Raw genomic sequence first — 19304 nt, 5'->3', positions numbered from 1 at the left:
GCAACCACTGCTCAGACCAAAGGCCTACAGGTTACGAGGTGTCATGGTCAGCACAACGAATCCTCTCGGCCGTTATTCTTGGCTTTCTAGTTCGGGGCCGCTATCTCACCGTCAGATAGCTTCTCAATTCTAATCACGTAGGCTGAGTGGACCTCGAACCAGCCCTCAGATTCAGGTAAAAATCCCTGACCTGGCCGAGAATCAAACCTGGGGCCTCCGGGTAAGAGATCACGGGGCCAGCAAGTTTATTTATTGCATTGCTGAATCTACTCACAGCTGTTTGTTAGGTCTTTCATTTCCTTTTCAAGTTTGTAAGCCTTTGAACAGTATTGTCCATTGTTGTGCTGTGTACGTCCTTGTGTGTCGTTTACTGTGCTGTCGTAAATTATTGGCTGGCACTGGCTAGTAAGGAAGGTGCGCTGCAATTAACTGTAGTTACCGATCAATAGCAGCACTAGTCACGGCAACGGTCTTGGATCGAGGGTAGTAGCAATAACAGTATTCAGTGATAGAGAGCAACACTAGCCACATGAACTGTTGTGGGGTAACCTCTCTCGTGCTGAAATATTTGATAAGATGGCAACCAACTTCTTATGTAAATATTCAAGACGTAATTCACGCATTCATGCTATAGAATTATCTCTCTAAGAAACAACGTGCGTATTCCTCCATTAATAGTTCTTTAGAGTATAATAATTAATAGATTTCCCGAACTTAAATAATTCAATTGTACTGATCCGAATTAGCAGTAACTAGGGTGTGTGGCCTGTATGATTAATGTACTTCGTTTGTGTTGGGGTGTGTCACACCAATTTAATTACTGCGCCAATCGGCAGCATGAATCGTAAAGTTCTGGTTCAAGCGTGGGTTTCAGCAGCAATGTGGGGAAATACGTGAAATAACTGAAGACAGATATTGTACACATGCAAATGTTTACTTGCAGCCATTACTGTTTACACAACAGACACCGTGGTACTAACTGTGTAGATCAACGGAATGTTATAGAAATAGTCGCTGGATGTCGTGATGACACCTGCCTAGGAGTCGTGATGATTTCTGACAACAGTTTTTGTACTACAACTGCATGCTGCTAATGACCAGTTTCTGGAATTTCAACTCCTTTCCTTAAGTTATGGTTCGAATATCTCGTCAATTAAATATCTTAAGAATTCAGTTTTTTAAAATCCTTGTGTACATACAATAGCGTCAACAAATTTAAACTTGTTTCTGAAATTCTTCTTGAATCTTCTCGAAACTGATACTTAACAGACTTATTGGATCTATTTCCTGCAGAAGGTATTTGAAATTATGATCTATTATACACCAAAATATATTTAATGATTATTGTATTATTTAGATATTATGTAGGTATCTGGAGAGTGGTATTAGTAATATAATCTTCAGCCCATGTACACTAAACGTCACAAGTTGATTCCAGTCTAGACATCGTCATCCGTACACACGCGTCAGAGGTAGGTACACAGCCGGTCACCGACAAAAAAGGCCTCTTTGCCTAGGTTTTCTATGCACTGTTTGCCTTGATACAACTGTTGCAGTGGCTGCTGTTAGAGGTCTGCAAACCACACAGTTTGTTTGCTCATGCTCATTTGAACCTCGTATGATCTACCGTATCTCGGTTGACTTTGTGCGGGTTGGCTAGCAGCATGTAGTCTGAGGCGAGGCACTTATGGACAGTATCAATGAAGTTATGAGGAATAAATTTAAAAGGAGCGAGGAAAGGAGAGTGGCTGACTACAAAATGCTGAACACCATGCAATTATTTTAACGACATCTGTACTGAAGCAATATAATTGCAAACTTACCATAAACAATGAGCTCAACTTGTCATGTTAGTAGACAAATAACATTAACCTGTACCGTCTTTCATATCGTCACAGACATTCACCATTATTGCGTTGTCTGTTTTGGTACAGAATGAATCCAGGAGCTTCATTTACTATATCTGGGTTAAACAAGCACCTTTTGTCACTAATTAATTACCAGCTGAACTGAAATTTCTTTACTTGCCGCAGCAGAGGCTGAAATAGACAATATTTTTTTCACTAGTAGAACAAGCTTTCTCTGTGCTGTTATTTCTTCACTATGCAAGAGGATCATTATCACAAAGGTAATCTTTTAAGAAATAAAATGTAGCAGGAAGAATATCAACAACGTTTATTCGTACACAGTCTGCACCAACATTAATTCCTTTTCAACACAAGTCTAGAACCTGTCCCTGAAACAACCGTAAAGGTTGATGATGCTCGTTGTTTAAAGGGGCCTAACATCTAGGTCATCAGCCTCTAATGGTATGACATGGGACGAAATCTAAAGTTATAAACTTCATGGCCGTTCCATATTGAGCCGAGAATCACAAAAGCAATTTAATATAATGGAATCCACCTTTTCAATACATAACTGTTGCACATAGGTTATGTTACAACATTTTAATTATAATGGTACCGGTTTTGACACGTATACAATGTCATCATCAGCCATATATAAACTAAGCAAGTGAATAGATATTGCATATAGCAACAAGACACACAGATTAGATAAAATTCATATAATGTCACATTTAAAATAGTTCGTGTAAAATGTCTAAAGATAGCTACGCATTAGCGGCGTATTAGTCTTGACCTGAGGCACTTTCTGTGATTTTTTTTTTTTTTCCTTTTTTGCTTTGATAAAATTTTTGTGAACAGGTTAAAATCTTATTCATAATACGGCACTGATGAATAGTCTGGTCACTGCTGGTGGCATGGTCTTCTTAGGGCATTAGAATGTACATGTAGGTCCTATTGTATTGTGTAGGACCGAGGTTCCTCGGTACCTTTACCCATAAACCTGCTTCAGTTGTCAACTCCTCTCCACAGTGTAAGCTTTCCGGCACGCTGCAGCAAGGTGAGTCTCCATCCTTTGATTCTCTATATCCATGCTTCATTTGACTTGCCCTCTACAGAACTCCACACTCAAATCAGCTCTGTTTTCTGTAGGTTTTATGTTCCGCTTGAACCGAGGAACCTCAGTCATTCTACACATTATGTACTCGCAGGTAATGAAATTTGCACATGTAACACAGATGATGTTTCGCACAATGTGGTGCCATTTTCAGGCAATGTAAACCTATGGTGTTCATCACATACGTGTACTAACCACAGGGACTCTTACTATCCTGCGGTATTCCTCATATAGTGGGTACTAATCATAGGCAAGCCAGAACCATGGTGTCGCTCATATAGTGGTACTAATCACAGGTACTGTAAAAGCCGACAGCGCACTCTGTTGCTACTCATCACAAAACTATTTTTTACCTAACAAAGTGGTACTATACGCAAGTAAAGGAGAATTTTACTGTATCCTTAACCTGAAATCCATAGACTAGTGTCTTTCAACAAGTCCATTAAATTATGTCTGTATTGTATAAAACTAGACCTTATAGTTGGTTGAACAAATTCTTTAATATTATTGAATACATTTTATTTTAATTAATCACCTTTTGCGATGTTCAGAAATTTTGAAAGGTGTCTAAACCTATGCCACATAAATAAAAGTGCTGATATAACTGCTATAGCCCTGATATACACTTCTTATTTTGCGGCTCTAATTCCTAGATATATTTGCGACTATTTGCGGCATTTGGCAGACACTATTAGCAATGACCCAAGGCCTGTTTTCTAATAATTAGTGAAGCATTGTGTGTTACAGGAATGAAATAGCAATTGCAAGCATTGACAAAAAAACCACTCTGAAAGGAACATTTCCCTCAGCTCTTGATTTTGTACTTTAATTTCTTTGTCAGAAGTAGTTTCTTCTTCACAGATTCTAAGAAACATGTCTAAAACAGGTCAGTCACACATCACAGTAGTCAACTTTACAGGAGCGTTTCCAATCCAAGTTCACATCGTATACTTTCTGCATTACCACCATCACCAAAGTCTGGGACTGTCGCCATCAGTTCTATACCAATTTCTTCACATTCCATTCCTTAAAAATTCTGCCTTGTACTGGCTACAGCTCCCTCTACCATTTTATTTCTTTGATAAGTAGAGACTAATGGGCTATTTAGCTTTATTTCTTTAGTTTCTCCCTTTAAATGCAGCTTTGGGTAGGCAGTTGTTTTCAACAATCCCTGAAATTCATTATCAGGAAACTGGAGGAAAGACAGCATAGAAGTACTTTTCCCACACACTGAATTACATTTACAAACAAACTGTTGAGGCATTTTGTTTAGATATTAAAATCCTCCACTGAACTACTACACTTTGTAATCATTATAAAATAATATACAAACTGCACACATGTGCAAGGTGTGTTTTCATTTCGGTTACTTTGCTAACGCTGCCGTGCGCTGGTGCAGGCACAGACAGAGGTTACCCCTGGTGACATCAGGCAGAACTACGCTCCGACATCAAACACTGGTCACTCGTCACAGAAGCACGGAGAGGAGAACAAAAAATACATACACCGTAAAATTAATTCCTGTATCATTTAAGGGTAATTAATTTTTTTTACTCGAACAGCTCCTTTAATCAGCAACAGCTCGCCGATTCATTATTGTCGACACTAAGAACAGTAATAAAGAATCTAGATTGAATCACCACAACTGTATCACTGGGAGGATGCAGTGGAAGAAAGTAAAATGCGGGAAACACAAGGAAGAGAAGATAATAGATTAATGGTTGCATTAGTCCTGGAAATCAACAATACTTTCTGTATCTGTTATACTGTCCATATAGTTTGTTGCCTTCTGCTTAATGCGTGGTTCCAGTTAATATGGGACAAACACACAATCCACATAAGAACATTTTTCTGGGGTTAATTGTAGTTAGCAGCCAAACAACAAAAAGCTTAAAAACAGGAAGAAAATTGCTACTTAAAACTAAAAAAAGAATCGTAGAAAATGTCAAGAAAAATGTTAATTTCTATCATTTCCATATACTAAGTGTATGAAATAAAATATCTATGCTACTTACTGATTAACACAATAAACATAACGAGAAATCCATAACACCCAGAAATGGTGTTCTTCATGAAGCTGATGAAGTATGAGAAGGGTATACCACTCATACCATATGCCATCAGTATTATCAGGAGCACACCTATTAAAAGAAATATTTAATAATATACTGTACAGTAGTAATATACACAAACACATATTTCATCTGAACAATTTACAAGGCACTACACTGATTATGAGAGAATCATCATCTCATTCAAAGTTCTTTTAAGACACAGTGGGTGTCAGTTGCCCTGGAAAATCTCTCTCTCTCTCTCTCTCTCTCTCTCTCTCTCTCTCGTCTAATTTTCTGCAAAGTGGACTAAAATCTAGGTTTGAACAAATTCCAGACTATTAGTGGTTTATGAAATTATAACTACATGGTGGAAAGGAAGTTACAAGGCGTTAATTATGGCTGTAAAATTTTTAATATGAATGGAATCAGAATGAAAATAGCGTGTACACATACGTCACTAAATCGGATTTTAACTTTTGAGGTTTGTAGTACAAGACTGAGTATGCACAGCAATAGCAAAGATCCAACCATCTATGTGACTGGGTGTGAGCACAGATTGCTGAATACATGAAATGTGGAATTCCATTGTTCTTGTTCAGAGATGGTGGCATACACTGAAGGGAAAGAATGCCAAAATCCATCTAGAGACAATAAAGAACTGTCACTCGAAGCTACTGACCACAGGTTCAGTTAAGAATACAGGAAAAAGTTCTGGTCTGGTGAGAACAGGGAAATGCTCAATCGCAGCCCATCTAATCAACATGTTCATGAAAGCAGACTGTCAAGGTTCACAATACGCAAGATGTTAAAGGAAGATTTGAATTTCTGCCCATGGAAACCCCATCACATGCAAAAGCTGACACCTGAATATTATAACCACAGAAAGGAGTATAGGGAGTTGATACTGTGTTTCAAAATATTCTCTGGAGTGACGATGCCATATTCTATGGCAATGTGATCTCATCCACTGACGATTACTATTACCATGAAATAAATTTAATTTTGGATCCATACTGACAATTATGTTACATAAGTTGAAAAACTAGTATTCTGGTTCCACCTAATCAATACCTATAAGTTTATTTACAATAAAACCCTGTTAATTTGACGTTTTTACAACTCTGAATTGTAAATAAACTTATAGGTATGGACTAGGTGGAACCAATATACTAGTTTTTAAACTTATGTTACTATTATCAGCTGATGCACAATCTCATGACAGCGATGGAGATGCAGAATTGTCCAAAAGTGACCATGTAGGTTTTTTAAAATGATATTTGTTCATGGCGTCGACCTCTGTAGATCTTTTGCCACTACTTGCACCATATGATATGAAGCTGCGTGTAATTGGAATTGCGAAAGTGTAAAGTGTTGAATGTGAGGAGAGGAATGTTAACGATGACACAAACAACCAGTCTCTAGGCCAGGGATATTAATCATTTACAATTAACAACCTCTGACCTGGCCGGGAATCGAACCCGGGGCCGCCAGGTGACAGGCAGACATGTTGCCCTCTACACCGCGGGGCCAGACAGACCACGTGGTGAGGAATGACTGCCTCAAATGTCATCGGCCCATATTTTCTTGTGATGCCATGAATTCTGAATACCATCTTCAGATGCTTGAGGACTTTTTACAGACGATTAGATCTTACTGTGGAAACATCGACCCCTCGTTTTCATGCAGGAGGGTACACCACTTCACTCCACAAATACTGTACACGTGTGTTTGGATGAGAAGTTTCCGAGATGTTAGCTGGGGCAATGTGCATTCACAGAAGGCCTGAACAAAGTCTGGATCTCACACCCTGTGACTTTTTCCCATAGGGCTGGGTAAAGAATGAGGTGTACCATACAAAATCTTGCACACTGAAAGCAAGGATTTGGAACGATCTCAACAATGTTCAACATAACATGGATTGGAGCCGATTACAAGATATGGGTACTCTTTATGGCGGTTACCCAAAATGAAAATTAGTGAGCACCTGTTACTTTGAATATGGATACTTGAAAATACAGGCACCCAATTACCTGCTATACATAGTATCAGTTGTACCTGATAAGTTGATTGTAAGTATTCCTGACAATGTGTTTCATTTCTTTTCTCCCTATGATTTTGCCAACTGGGAGGATTGATATGATAGTGTACTCTACAAGCACAAAGCAAAATGTAATTGCAGATCCCACAATAAGATTTGGGTTAGGAAATTTAACAGGTTACAGAGGTACACCTAGAAAAGAAGAGTATTTAAGGACCCACAGAAAATGTAGGCCTATTCACAAATATCACCTGGAGCCAATCGAGGTTTATGGTCTTTTACTGGCTGGAGGTACCATACCAAGGTTTTTATGAAGATTTTAGGGAAAGATTTGGCTTTCCATCTTGTCTTTAAGATGTGACTGTAGTTAGCAGTGCTGAAGAAATTCTGCCAAATTTTAAATCACCACCTCAATACAAATATTTGAGTAAGATTTGTTATAGCTTTTACATAACATTTCTATTAGTTACTATACCAAGTCCTACGGTGGCTACCTTCAAAACCAAGCTTTAACCCTTAGCACTCACGCAGCGGGCCACATGCCATACACCCAGCCCCCGTGCCAGCAAAATTAACCAATTAAGGTTAAAACTCCAGACCCTGCCGGGAATCGAACCCGGGACCCCTGTGACCAAAGGCCAGCACGCTAACCATTTAGCCATTTTTAATGATATTTGGGTAAAGGGAGATAACGAGAAAGAGGAAGGAGATTATATTCTTAATGGGTGCTGAAAAGGGAAGGACAGAGTGTGTGATAGAACTGTTCACCAAGAATACTATTGTATGTAACAATTTCTGTTGACATGTAAATAAGTGAATGATGTGGGCAGATTTAGCAGTTGGAGGATTTAGGACAAGAACTGTCTCAGTCTACTCCACCATGTGTCCAGCTCCATGGCTAAATGGTTAGTGTGCTGGCCTCTGGTCACAGGGTTCGATTTCCGGCAGGGTCAAGAATTTTAACCATCACTGGTTAATTCTGCTGTCGCGGGGGCTGGGTGTATGTGTCGTCTTCATCATCATTTCATCCTCATGATGTGCAAGTTGCCTTCGGGCATCAAATCAAAAAGACCTGCACATGACGAGTCAAACATGTCCTCTGGCACTCCCGGCACTAAAAGCCATACACCATGTTCTTTATAACTCAACCATGTGAGAGTGCAGATAAGGACATAGTTTACAAGTTTTATGAAGCATTGAAGGACATCATAGTTAAGGTCAATAGCAAGAATAGAATAGTGCTAATGGGCGATTTCAATGCGAGAGATGGAAATAGAACTGAAGTATATGAAAAGGTGATGGGTAAATGTGGGGAAGATATGGAAGCTAATAGGAATGGGAAGCATTTACTGGACTTCTGTACTAGTATGGGATTAACAGTCATGAATACATTCTTCAAGCATAAGGCTATTCACCACTACACACCACGAGGACACCAGATCCATAATAGACTACATCATAACAGACTCTGAATTCAGGAAATTTGTTAGGAATGTACAGGTATTCTAGAGACTTTTTGAAAATACAGATTACTATCTGATCTGTAGTGAACCAAGTATCTCTAGGCCTCGGATAGAGAAAGTGAAATCTGTCTGCAGACGAATAAGGATAGAAAATCTCCACAAAGAGGAAATTAGAAGTACATGGATATGGTTGGTGATAAGTTCCAAACAGTAGTAAGCAGGTTCAGGATATAGAACGAGAATAGGTGGCATATATGAATGCTGTAGTAGAAACAGCAAGGGAATGCCTAGGAACAACTGTGTGCGAAGATGGGAAAAGGCAAACATCTTGGTGGATTGAAGAAGTGAGAGCAGCCTGTAAACGTAAAATGAAGGCGTATCAGAAATGGCTCCAAACAAGGGGTAATACAAACGGAAAATTGTACGTAGACAAAAGAAAAAGAGCGAAACAAATAATTGAACATAAAAGGAAATCTTTCTGGTAACATCACAAACAACTGAACTCATGAGTAGAAGGAATACATAGATAAAATTAGGTCTGAAATGGTGAAATATAGAGGGAAGGCAGAGATGAAATTGCTTCATAGAATAATAAGATTAGCATGGAATGTCAGTAAGGTACTTTCTGATTGGACAAAAGAAGTAATTGTACCTATCTATAATCGAGGGAACAGGAAGGAGTGCACCATCATTATGGTTGAGAGGAAGTTGAATGAAAATCAGTGTGGTTTCATACCACAACGAGGCTCTCAGGATCAGATTTTTAGTATGCACCAGGTAACTGAAAAAGGATAGGAGAAGAATAAACAGTTATGCGGATGTTTTGTACATCTAGAGAAGGCATGACAGAGTACCGAGGGAAAAGATGTTCGCCGTTCTGAGGGACTATGGGATTATTAAAGGCCATCAAAGGCATTTATAATGGCAATTGGGCTATGGTGAAAATTGACTGCAGAATAAGTTCTTGATTGAAAGTACTTACAGGGGTGAGACAAGGCTGTAATCTTTCACCTTTGTTGTTCATAGTTTACATATGGATCATCTTCTGAAAGGTATACAGTGGCATAGGGGTGGGGAAGATTTCGTTACGTGGAAATGTAGTAAGTAGTTTGGCTTATGCCGACGATGTGGTCTTCCTGACACATTGTGCTGATAGCCTAATTTCCATTATTTAAGATATGTATTCTCCCTGGATGGTAGTATAATGAGTGAGATAGAATAAAGGTGCAGCAAAGCTAATGCAGTGAGTTTGCAGTTGTGATCAACAGTATTCTGTAACAAGGAAGTCAGCTCCCAGATGAAACATTCCTTACAGGCTGTTTGTGTGGACTCGGGAAAACTTAGAAGTAATTCAACTACTGAGCCCGCTGCCACACTGGGGAAAAATGTCTGTGAATTCAGGACTGAAAAAGTCTAAGAAGTTTGAATGTTTCTAACATCTGCAATTTATGAAATTAAATTATGTTTTTTTCTTGAGGCCTTAATATTTTTATAAAAAAGCCAAAGGTACGCCTTTATACAAGTGGAGGTATATACTTCCCTTAATGCACCGTCATTGCCTTGTCCTACATAGGAGGCTTGCAGAGGTGTATCAATGGCACACTAGCTGCTCGCGTCTCGGAAAGATGTGGCTAACTGATGAGCCCAGTAAGACACTGTGGTGAAGTGCTGGTGAATTCACAATTGAAAATTACTAAAAACCTTGAATGTTTCCAACATAAACCAAGGCAGGCTGTGTTCAAGGTATCCCCCACAAACTTTTCAACTGGCTAAGGACCTAATTGGGAACAATTTCGACCAAAAACAATGGTCACATGAGTGGGGAAACAAGCTTGTCTCTAGAACTTTGTCGAATGCCTTGCATCATGGAATGTGCCCCTGGATTTGATCTATCTCCAGGAGTATGGACAACTCTTAACTAACCATGTACGGACAAAGCACGCACGCACGCGCGCACACGCACACGCGCGCGCGCACACACACACACACACACACACACACAAAATTCTTTAAAAGTTAATTGAGTCAAAAGAGAGGCTATATTTACAGCACAAGACAATATATGTTGATTATGTATACTTACCCAATTCGCGTCCACCACTGAAGATACCCTCCGTATCAACACACACTACAGCTAGAATCATGAAGGTTGAGACAAGTAGATTCAACATTCCATCCCATGCATAATGAGTGAACCAATATGTGACAGAATTCACTCCTGTCATCAACTGAACTTGTTTGCACTCAGAAACACGTTCCTTCATTGGTAGGATCATGAAAATTCCCATCCAGAAAATATGGAGGACTGGAATAATTCTCCATAAGAATGGTATAAACATTCCTTCCAGAGCCTCGGTCTGAAAAAAGAATCAATACTTTATACTTATGGATTTCACTAAAAGAGTTCTCAAGGTAACTTCCTAACACATCATTCAAACCAGATGAATTCATAAAATAAATTATGTAACATGTGGGTCTACTTCATTGATATGCAGAAGGCAATAATACAATTTTAAAAGTTCATATGAACATGTGATGGGAGAAAAATTAACAACTTGCACTTTGCTGACTGACAATATCCTGTTTGCTAGCAGAGAGTAAGAGCTTTCAGAAATGCTAGTAAGAGTGAAAAATGAGAGTCCAGCATTTGGAATGGAGTACAATCTCAGTAAGTTACTTATGGGGACTGATTACAATTGCACCAAGGAGTGAACGCCCCCTGGTGAACGCCACCAGCCTCTCTATCGAGCAGCTGTGTACCCAAGAACCATTTCCAAATGCCCTGCAAAGGGAAATTTGCAATCCTAGCTCCCATTCGTTTGCAGTGGTGCCAGGCCGGAGCAACATGGAATTTCACAGACTACCTATGTATGGTGTTCTTCCAATATCTTCTTACTATTAACCATATTTTTCAGCATTCGCAGTATCCTCAGGTAGTTTCTACTACCTGCAATGCTCTCAATGTAATTTTGTACATCACAGGTGGACAGTATTTGTCTACTAATGGGCTACATATGACTAGCAAAACAGTAAGATGAGGAAGTTTACAACTAATAGCACCATTAAAAGCTATAAATGCTTGCATTCTTGGTTATTTCTACTGGCTCTGGGACTGACACTGGGTGTTTGTGCCATCTTCAGCATTCAATTTCATCTAGGTAGGGCCCGTTCTCATGCAGCAAACGGAAGGAACTGCAATACTTGTTATGGCTTCGAGCCATGTCAAGGAAATGTCCCCAGTGTCATTACTTTCCTGTATAATCCTCTGTCTTTGCTTAATGTCATTAAACTCTCACATGTCATGTAAACATGACTTAAAAAGCCCATCAATACAATACAAAAGATATTCTCATCACTTTTATTGATGTCAATTAAATGGGAGAGCTCCGATTTCCTCATATCCTCACTGTTTGATACATTGTTTCTTTCTTAATGGAATACTTTGTGTGTGGGGGGGGGGGGGGGAGGGCGTTGTTCTGTTGCACACAATGATACAAAATATTATCCAACACTGTAACACTGTTCTTGGGGAGGTTAGGCAACAGCTTCTAATGAATACACTTTTCAAAATTCTCGGTGTTCATCTGGCCATGATAATCTCCAGATGATTTCCCGGCCTTAAAAATGAGTAAACAACCCATCCAGGAACCCATCGTCAAATCCTGTTTGTACAATTATTAAGCAGTTCGATGAGTTGGTATTGGTCATAACACCAGATTTATTGTCATTTTGCCAGTGCTTATTAAATGTTAAAATATTATCTACCCATATTTTATAGATATTGGAACGATTATCTCTTCCGTGACATCGCATAGTTCTGAAATACCTTCAGCGCCAACTGACAATGTTTGGGCATTCAACCAACATTTCTCTGAAACTCCGACAATTCTTCCACTTAAAAGCGCCTCATGGTGTGAACAACCCACAGAAAATCGATTTTCTCCTTGATGGTACTGAAAAGCTTGGGGCAAGTAGGTACTTTCTTCTGTACTAAATAAAAGTTATGTATCAAGTCTCTTGTGACCCTATTAAAATCGCAATGTATTTTTCTTTCTTTGGGCTGTGGGTGGGGCTTCCCTGGTGTTGATAGTGATGTATCACCATCAGCTGTACTTTCCTTGCAGATCCTACTTATTGTGGTAACTGAAATTTCAGTGTAATTAAATACATGGAAATAGGCTTGCCTAAGTAAATGTTTCAGTTGGCCTACTCATGCTTCTTCATGACATTCTTGGATTTCATGTCCAATAAACCTGCCTAGCTTTGATGTGGATAGTCTTTCATTACTTCTGGAAGGTTTCCATAATACTACAACAAAATATCACTATAACAACATAAATGTTTTATGACAGAGTTATGGTAAGCCCCAATTTATAAAACACTCTTCAACGTTTACAATACAAACATAATTAACGCTACCGAACTGTTCGACTGGCCAATTGTATTATCACGGGGAGACTGGCTGCTGCCTAGTGAATATTTATAGGAAGAGCCATAGCCAAGCTGCAGCCCCATGTCCCAACTCACACCCTGCCAGTCAACTCCTGAGCTTGCATCATCAGTAGAATTTCCGAAGGGTGGGGAGAAGTCCATTATCTAGCACTATAATACTGTTCTTGGGTAGGTCAGGCAACATCATGTCATGAATACACTTTTCAAAATTCTCTGCATTCATCTGGCCATGATAATCTCTAGTGACACATTTGGTGTTTATATGACAAAATAAAATAGAATGTTGAAACCACCACACAGGCAATGTAGATAGCATCAAATAAAAAATGCCTGCATATGGTACTTGTGGTCGTGCGATCATCATCATCATCATCATCATCCACAGCAGGAAGGAAATCTGGCTAATAATTTCTTTTTCATTTTTGGCCACAACCAAATGGAAGGAGACATATCAGAGAATGGACTAAATGCTAGGATGTCCTCTCCTCAGTAAGTTATGCCTAACTGAGGCATTGCGACAAGTGAGCAACCAACATTCTGTGTATGAAAAAATAACCCCAGATGGAACGGGGATAAGGTCATCAAACTGGGTGATGGGTGCAAACTCTACTATAGTGGAGCCAATGGAAAAAGAAAAAACTGTGTAGAAAGAAATTGTCCTTGATATGGAATGGATGGAACACTTGGAATGAGTAAGCAAGGGAAAGGCCAGGATCACAAAAAGGTGGTTCTGGATAAAAAGATCCTCCATGAATATCACACGTGGCCAAGGTTCTCACATTCAGATTACCCACAAAGTCTAACTGGCAGTCATTGACTGTTCAAGCGTGATGTCAGAGAGAGATCTGCTTCCTGCAAGTCATCCGCTTTTGATAGCAGGAGAGCTTCTCAGTGGAGTTCATAGATTAGGTTATGTTTTAACGAAACAATTATTAACTCATGTGTCTCCTATATCTGCTCAAACAAATTTTGGAAATAGTGGACATCGAACAATACAATACAGCTAATAGTTTCGTCTCATAACAGCTTCAACCAGTATACTAACGTCTGTTTGCAATGGTTACATCAAATAATATTTTAGAGCAATCAACTTACTGAGAATAACATCATAACATTCGCCTTTTCTCTTAACCATTCTCCACAAGACAGAAACGTTTGCTTCCACTTGTCCTTTTTTCCACGCGTTTAAATATTTTATATGAGCACGTGTTGTCATTTTCACAAATGTGACTACTAATCACCACTTTAATTAGGATCACTTGCACATATTAAAGAAGCCAGCTTCTGCATTACTTTAGACCCTCTTCAGACTGGAAGTATGTGATAAGAACAGAAACATATCTCAGTTTATGACTACTGAGGTTCAAAGATACGAGCTTCATCGATGTTTCCGTAATACTAATTACGTGTTGCTCTTCTGTTATGGCGATTTATCTTAACACATGGTGTGAATGGACGGTTAAAGATTTTTAATGATCATATTTCAATATGTATCCACATTAGTTTTTATTATTATGTCTTTGCTTATATATATATGTGATTCATTTTATGGCTGATATTTTGTGTGTCAAAACCGGTCCCAAGTTGAATAAAAGTTATTAGTAATATCAACATGTAATTAGTACAGAATAGGTGGAACCTAACAGATATCTCATCTCTGTGACTACTGAGGTGTTGGCCCTGTAAGACCACTGTACGACAGACTTTGAATCCAGGACCCCGAACAATACACACTGTGACTTGTTCTGCCTACATCTGTTTGGAGACCTAAGTGTGTTTCAGACATCCAACCTGCAATGCAATTCAAACCTTCAATCTACATTTCAGTGTCAGTTTCACATTAAACGCTGGAACAGTATGTGTGCCTTCTTCAAAATAGCTTTCAACAGAAGAATCTTCCAGCTAGTGAAACATTACTCTGGGTTTCCATAGCATTTGTGATGAGAGATATTTGTCACTGGTTTCTGTTCATGTGTTTCCCTATTTTACTGGCATTATTTCATAGAATAACCATCTGAAGATTTTATTTCTGTTTGCTATTTGCTTTATGTCGCAACGACACAGATATATTTTACGGCGACGATGGGATAGGAAAGGCCTAGGAATGGGGAGCGGCCATGGCCTTAATTAAGGTACAGCCCCAGCATTTGCCTGGTGTGAAAATGGGAAACCACGGAAAACCATCTTCAGGGCTGCCGACAGTGGGGTTCGAACCCACTATCTCCCGATTATTGGATACTGCATTACAAATCATCACTCTCATTCTTGGTCAGTATTGAAAACAGCGATCTCACTTAGTTTACAAAAGGAGTACATTTATTGTTCAACCTATTCAATACAATCAGTACCACGTTATGTGGTTAATTAGACATAGAAAATCTGAATATTATGTGGACATGTTTCGTCCTTCTTATTGGGCATCATCAGCCATATTAATTTATCTTAAAACAAACATTGTTAAAAGGACAATGACATTTATAATTTGTAAAAATTGAACTGTGATTTCTTATGATGTTAACTTTACAAAATCGTGGTTATAAAATATGATACTGGGACATACAACACCTGCTAAAATTATTGTAAACTAATTAAAAATCATGTCTAAAAGAGATTTTGTGTCGATATTAAGTTCTAAAAATGGCACATGTCTGGTCAGACCAACGCTGCTAATACAGTAATATATATATATATATATATACACGGCATTTGATATAACCACACACTGTTCATCGATGTTCCACATCTTCTAGAAGAACTACATTCTCACGTAAAAATCAAACACAACCTTCAAATACTCGAAATAAATTCATCTCATAACAGCTTCAACCAGCATACTAACGTCTGTTTGCAACGGTTACATCAAATAATATTTTAGACCAATCAACTTACTGAGGATAACATCATAACATTTGCCTTTTCTCTTAACCATTCTTTTAATGTTGGAACGTAAAATATAAACAATATTCACCCTCAAGTTTACGTTGGCAACTGCCACAGCGAATATATGCAGACTTTTATAATGAAGAGGATCCACTTCAGTACCAGACATGTGCCGTTTTTAGAACTTTATATAGACACAAATTCTCTTTTAGAAATGATTTTAAATTAGTTTACAATAATTTTAGTAGGTGTTGTACGTCCCAATATAATATTTTATAACCACTATTTTGTAAAGTTAATATCATAAGAAATCACAGTTCAATTTTTACAAATTATAAATGTCATTGTCCTTTTAACAATGTTTGTTTTAAGATAAATTAATATGGCTGATGATGCCCAATAAGAAGGACGAAACATGTCCCCATAATATTCAGATTTTCTATGTCCAAATAAGCACATAACGTGGTACTGATTGTATTGAATAGGTTGAACAATAAATGTACTCCTTTTGTAAACTAAATAAGATTACTGGATACTGGCCGCACTTAAGCGACTGCAGCTATCGAGCTCGGTCTAAAGACTATAAAAACAGCATTCATCGAGAACAGATCTCGGAAAACAAATTTTTGAGTGAACCTTGGTTCAGTCAGTGGGTTAAAATGCACTGAATTCCTAGATTCTGAACTTCTGAAATTGGATATTTCAAGGAGGTGATAGTCACATCACAAGGATAGCTTTCAGGATCACTCACTTAACTTTTTTTCCCCCTTGCAGGTCATACTGTACTGTTAATGAGGTCACACTTTTATTTAAAATTTAGTTTTGCTGTTTTAGAAGAAGACCATATAATTTTCTGCTAGGGACTTTAAGACATTGTCAGCAGTTTCACATGACATGATATAATGCTGTAGCTGCACATTAATTCTGCAGCTTTCCTTACATTTATCCTTTCAGTGACCCTACAATTTAGATGAGTGACGTCCAATTTGTGGCATGCTATAATTTTGTGACTGTGTTCTTAACCAGACCTTTCACAGGTTCTTTCAAGATAACTTTACCAACAGAAAATTTGAAGCCGGTGTCAAGAAAACAGTTCCTAATTAGTTTTAAGAGGTGATGGGTACCTGCAAAGCAGTATATTTTTCTGACATTTGTGGGTTCAAAAGTCATGTTTTTATTTCATTGATTCCATATTCTTTTCCAGAAGTCTTGATTCACTGTGTTGATGTCTCAGACACATGCTATTACTCTGTACCCTATTTCTGAAAGACGTGAAACCAAATTGTGTAGTATGTATTTTGTCATCATTTTATTGAAATCAGTGTAAATTGTACTTGCTTCAGGTTTTTGAACATTTCTCTCATCATCACAGCTTGCAAGTGTGAACTGGGGCCTATGATTTCATCATTCAGGGGGTCATATTTGAAAGAACTTTTGATGCGCATTTTGTCAAACCCATTTACAATTTGCGTTGAAGTGCCTGGGCATAAGAAGAAAAAATAAGAACATGAACATATACACAAGATCTTAATAAGGGATACTCACCTCATCATTCTTAAATGGATAGCTTGTAACTGTAATGGAAGATTCCTTTGTAGTAGCATTCTTCAGAAGGGTATTAGATATGAGATTGACTGAAATGGGGACACTATGCACAGCAAAATCAGAATACAAAGCATTAATTGTCCTTTGGGAAATGTTGAACTGGGCTGCAGCTATATACTTTCGCTGATAATCCATCAAATTCTCTGTCCCACGATCAAGTAAGGCAGTCTCAACATCATCAACAACTTGTGGTATCCCTTGAGCTGATTTGATAATGTCTTCATACAAATGTGGCAGAGATGAATGACCATCTGTAGAGTAGAAGACTTTAGTTGGTCCATACACATCGAGAGTGAGTTTCAGAGGATCACTGGTTTCTTCGGCTGACTGTCGTATCGAGGCGTATGTGATGGCGCCCACCAGCAATACCTGCAACAGTGCCTGTAACAAACAATAGCTACTTAGAAAAGCAAAGATACATGTATATAAAAATTTGCATTTTACCAGAGTGAGGAACTTTATCTAGAAAAAAGGAAGAATCAAGGAAAAGGCTGATAAAGTACGTAGTATCTCCAGAAATTATTTACACATGCACACACAAAAAAAAATTATTGAAAAGGGCAGAATTCTCTTAGTCTGTCTTAATACACACACACACGGTCTCCCATTTATTTTGACCACCTACAATAACTCTGTACCGGAGTTCTAAATGTGAAAGTTTCGTAAAAAAAAATAGTACAACCGGAAGGAGCAAATAATACTCCTGGCGAGTTAGTCTTATAGATACAAGTACCAACATCAGTTCTTTTTCTTTTTTTTTTTTTTTTTTTGCTACTTGCTTTACGTCGCACCGACACAGATAGGTCTTATGGCGACGATGGGACAGGAAAGGGCTAGGAGTGGGAAGGAAGCGGCTGTGGCCTTAATTAAGGTACAGCCCCAGCATTTGCCTGGTGTGAAAATGGGAAACCACGGAAAACCATTTTCAGGGCTGCCGACAGTGGGGTTCGAACCTACTATCTCCCGAATACTGGATACTGCCCGCACTTAAGCGACTGCAGCTATCGAGCTCGGTACATCAGTTCTTTAAATGGCACTATGTGTTTATTGAGCCCTTGCTGGCAAGATGTAGTGTTTACAGTGCGTTTTGTCTTCTGGTATGGGCTAGAGCAATTTGTTACTTTCATTGACCTGTCTCAGTCTCATACTTGGCTTTGACAATATGAAAGTGACCGAGGTATGAGTGATGCTACTGTAGTAATACCATTCCTTATGCAGCCAGTCTTTGTTATGATTGGTGTGAAAATATCGCCCATAGGGTTGGTTGGTGCATGCATTTCAGTGGGCTTGGCAGACTGATATGCAATAGCAGCTTCTGGCTCGGTGAGGAAAGCAACGGGAAACTACCTCACTCCTCATTTCCCTAGTATGTCTCTTCAGTGACACCTAGGTTGTCTGAGCCTTTGGTGGAGCTCTGGAGGAACAGATCAGCCTTCGGGCTGAATACCCAACATGTGTTTATTGGACAAAAGTTCTATGAAGCTCGGTAAGAAGTATTAAAAAATGTACCATTCTGATAAAGAGACCGTTAAAAACTGACACAGAAATTGGGCTCAGAATGGTTCATGAAGATCCGTTATTTGATGCCTTGTGGTGTAAACAGAAGAAAACGCCATGAAACGGCTACTCAATCAGTCATCCAGAAGCTGTCAAAACAGTTGTCGTAACTGAAATATACTCCAACAAAGAGAAGATAGAAATGCTGCTCATCTATGGAGAATGTAAATTAGCAGATGAATGTGTTCATATTATATTACACTACAATGAAGTTTATTCAACTGAGTAGCAAGGGGGAAAAAGGAAAGAAAAAAAAACCCACCTCTCTTTGCTATTACCATTTGCTCACTCATC

At 38.6% G+C, this 19304-nt stretch overlaps 1 protein-coding gene across 1 annotated transcript in view; it reads right to left on the bottom strand.

Annotated features, from left to right (window-relative positions):
- The window catches only part of LOC136872268 (phospholipid-transporting ATPase ABCA3), a 341741-nt gene that overhangs the window by 100361 nt on the left and 222076 nt on the right, over positions 1-19304 (bottom strand). The window contains exons 18-20 of the mRNA XM_067146089.2: positions 17394-17834; positions 10600-10873; positions 4977-5102 (exon numbers count right to left, since the gene is read on the bottom strand). Of these exons, the coding sequence (XP_067002190.2) occupies positions 4977-5102; positions 10600-10873; positions 17394-17834 (841 nt within the window). The remainder of the gene's footprint in view (positions 1-4976; positions 5103-10599; positions 10874-17393; positions 17835-19304) is intronic.

The sequence above is a fragment of the Anabrus simplex genome, chromosome 4 (assembly GCF_040414725.1).
Source record: "Anabrus simplex isolate iqAnaSimp1 chromosome 4, ASM4041472v1, whole genome shotgun sequence".
Lineage (NCBI taxonomy): Eukaryota > Metazoa > Arthropoda > Insecta > Orthoptera > Tettigoniidae > Anabrus > Anabrus simplex.
The sequence above is the reverse complement of the archived record's forward strand: the minus strand, read 5'-3'. Positions and strand labels throughout refer to the sequence as shown.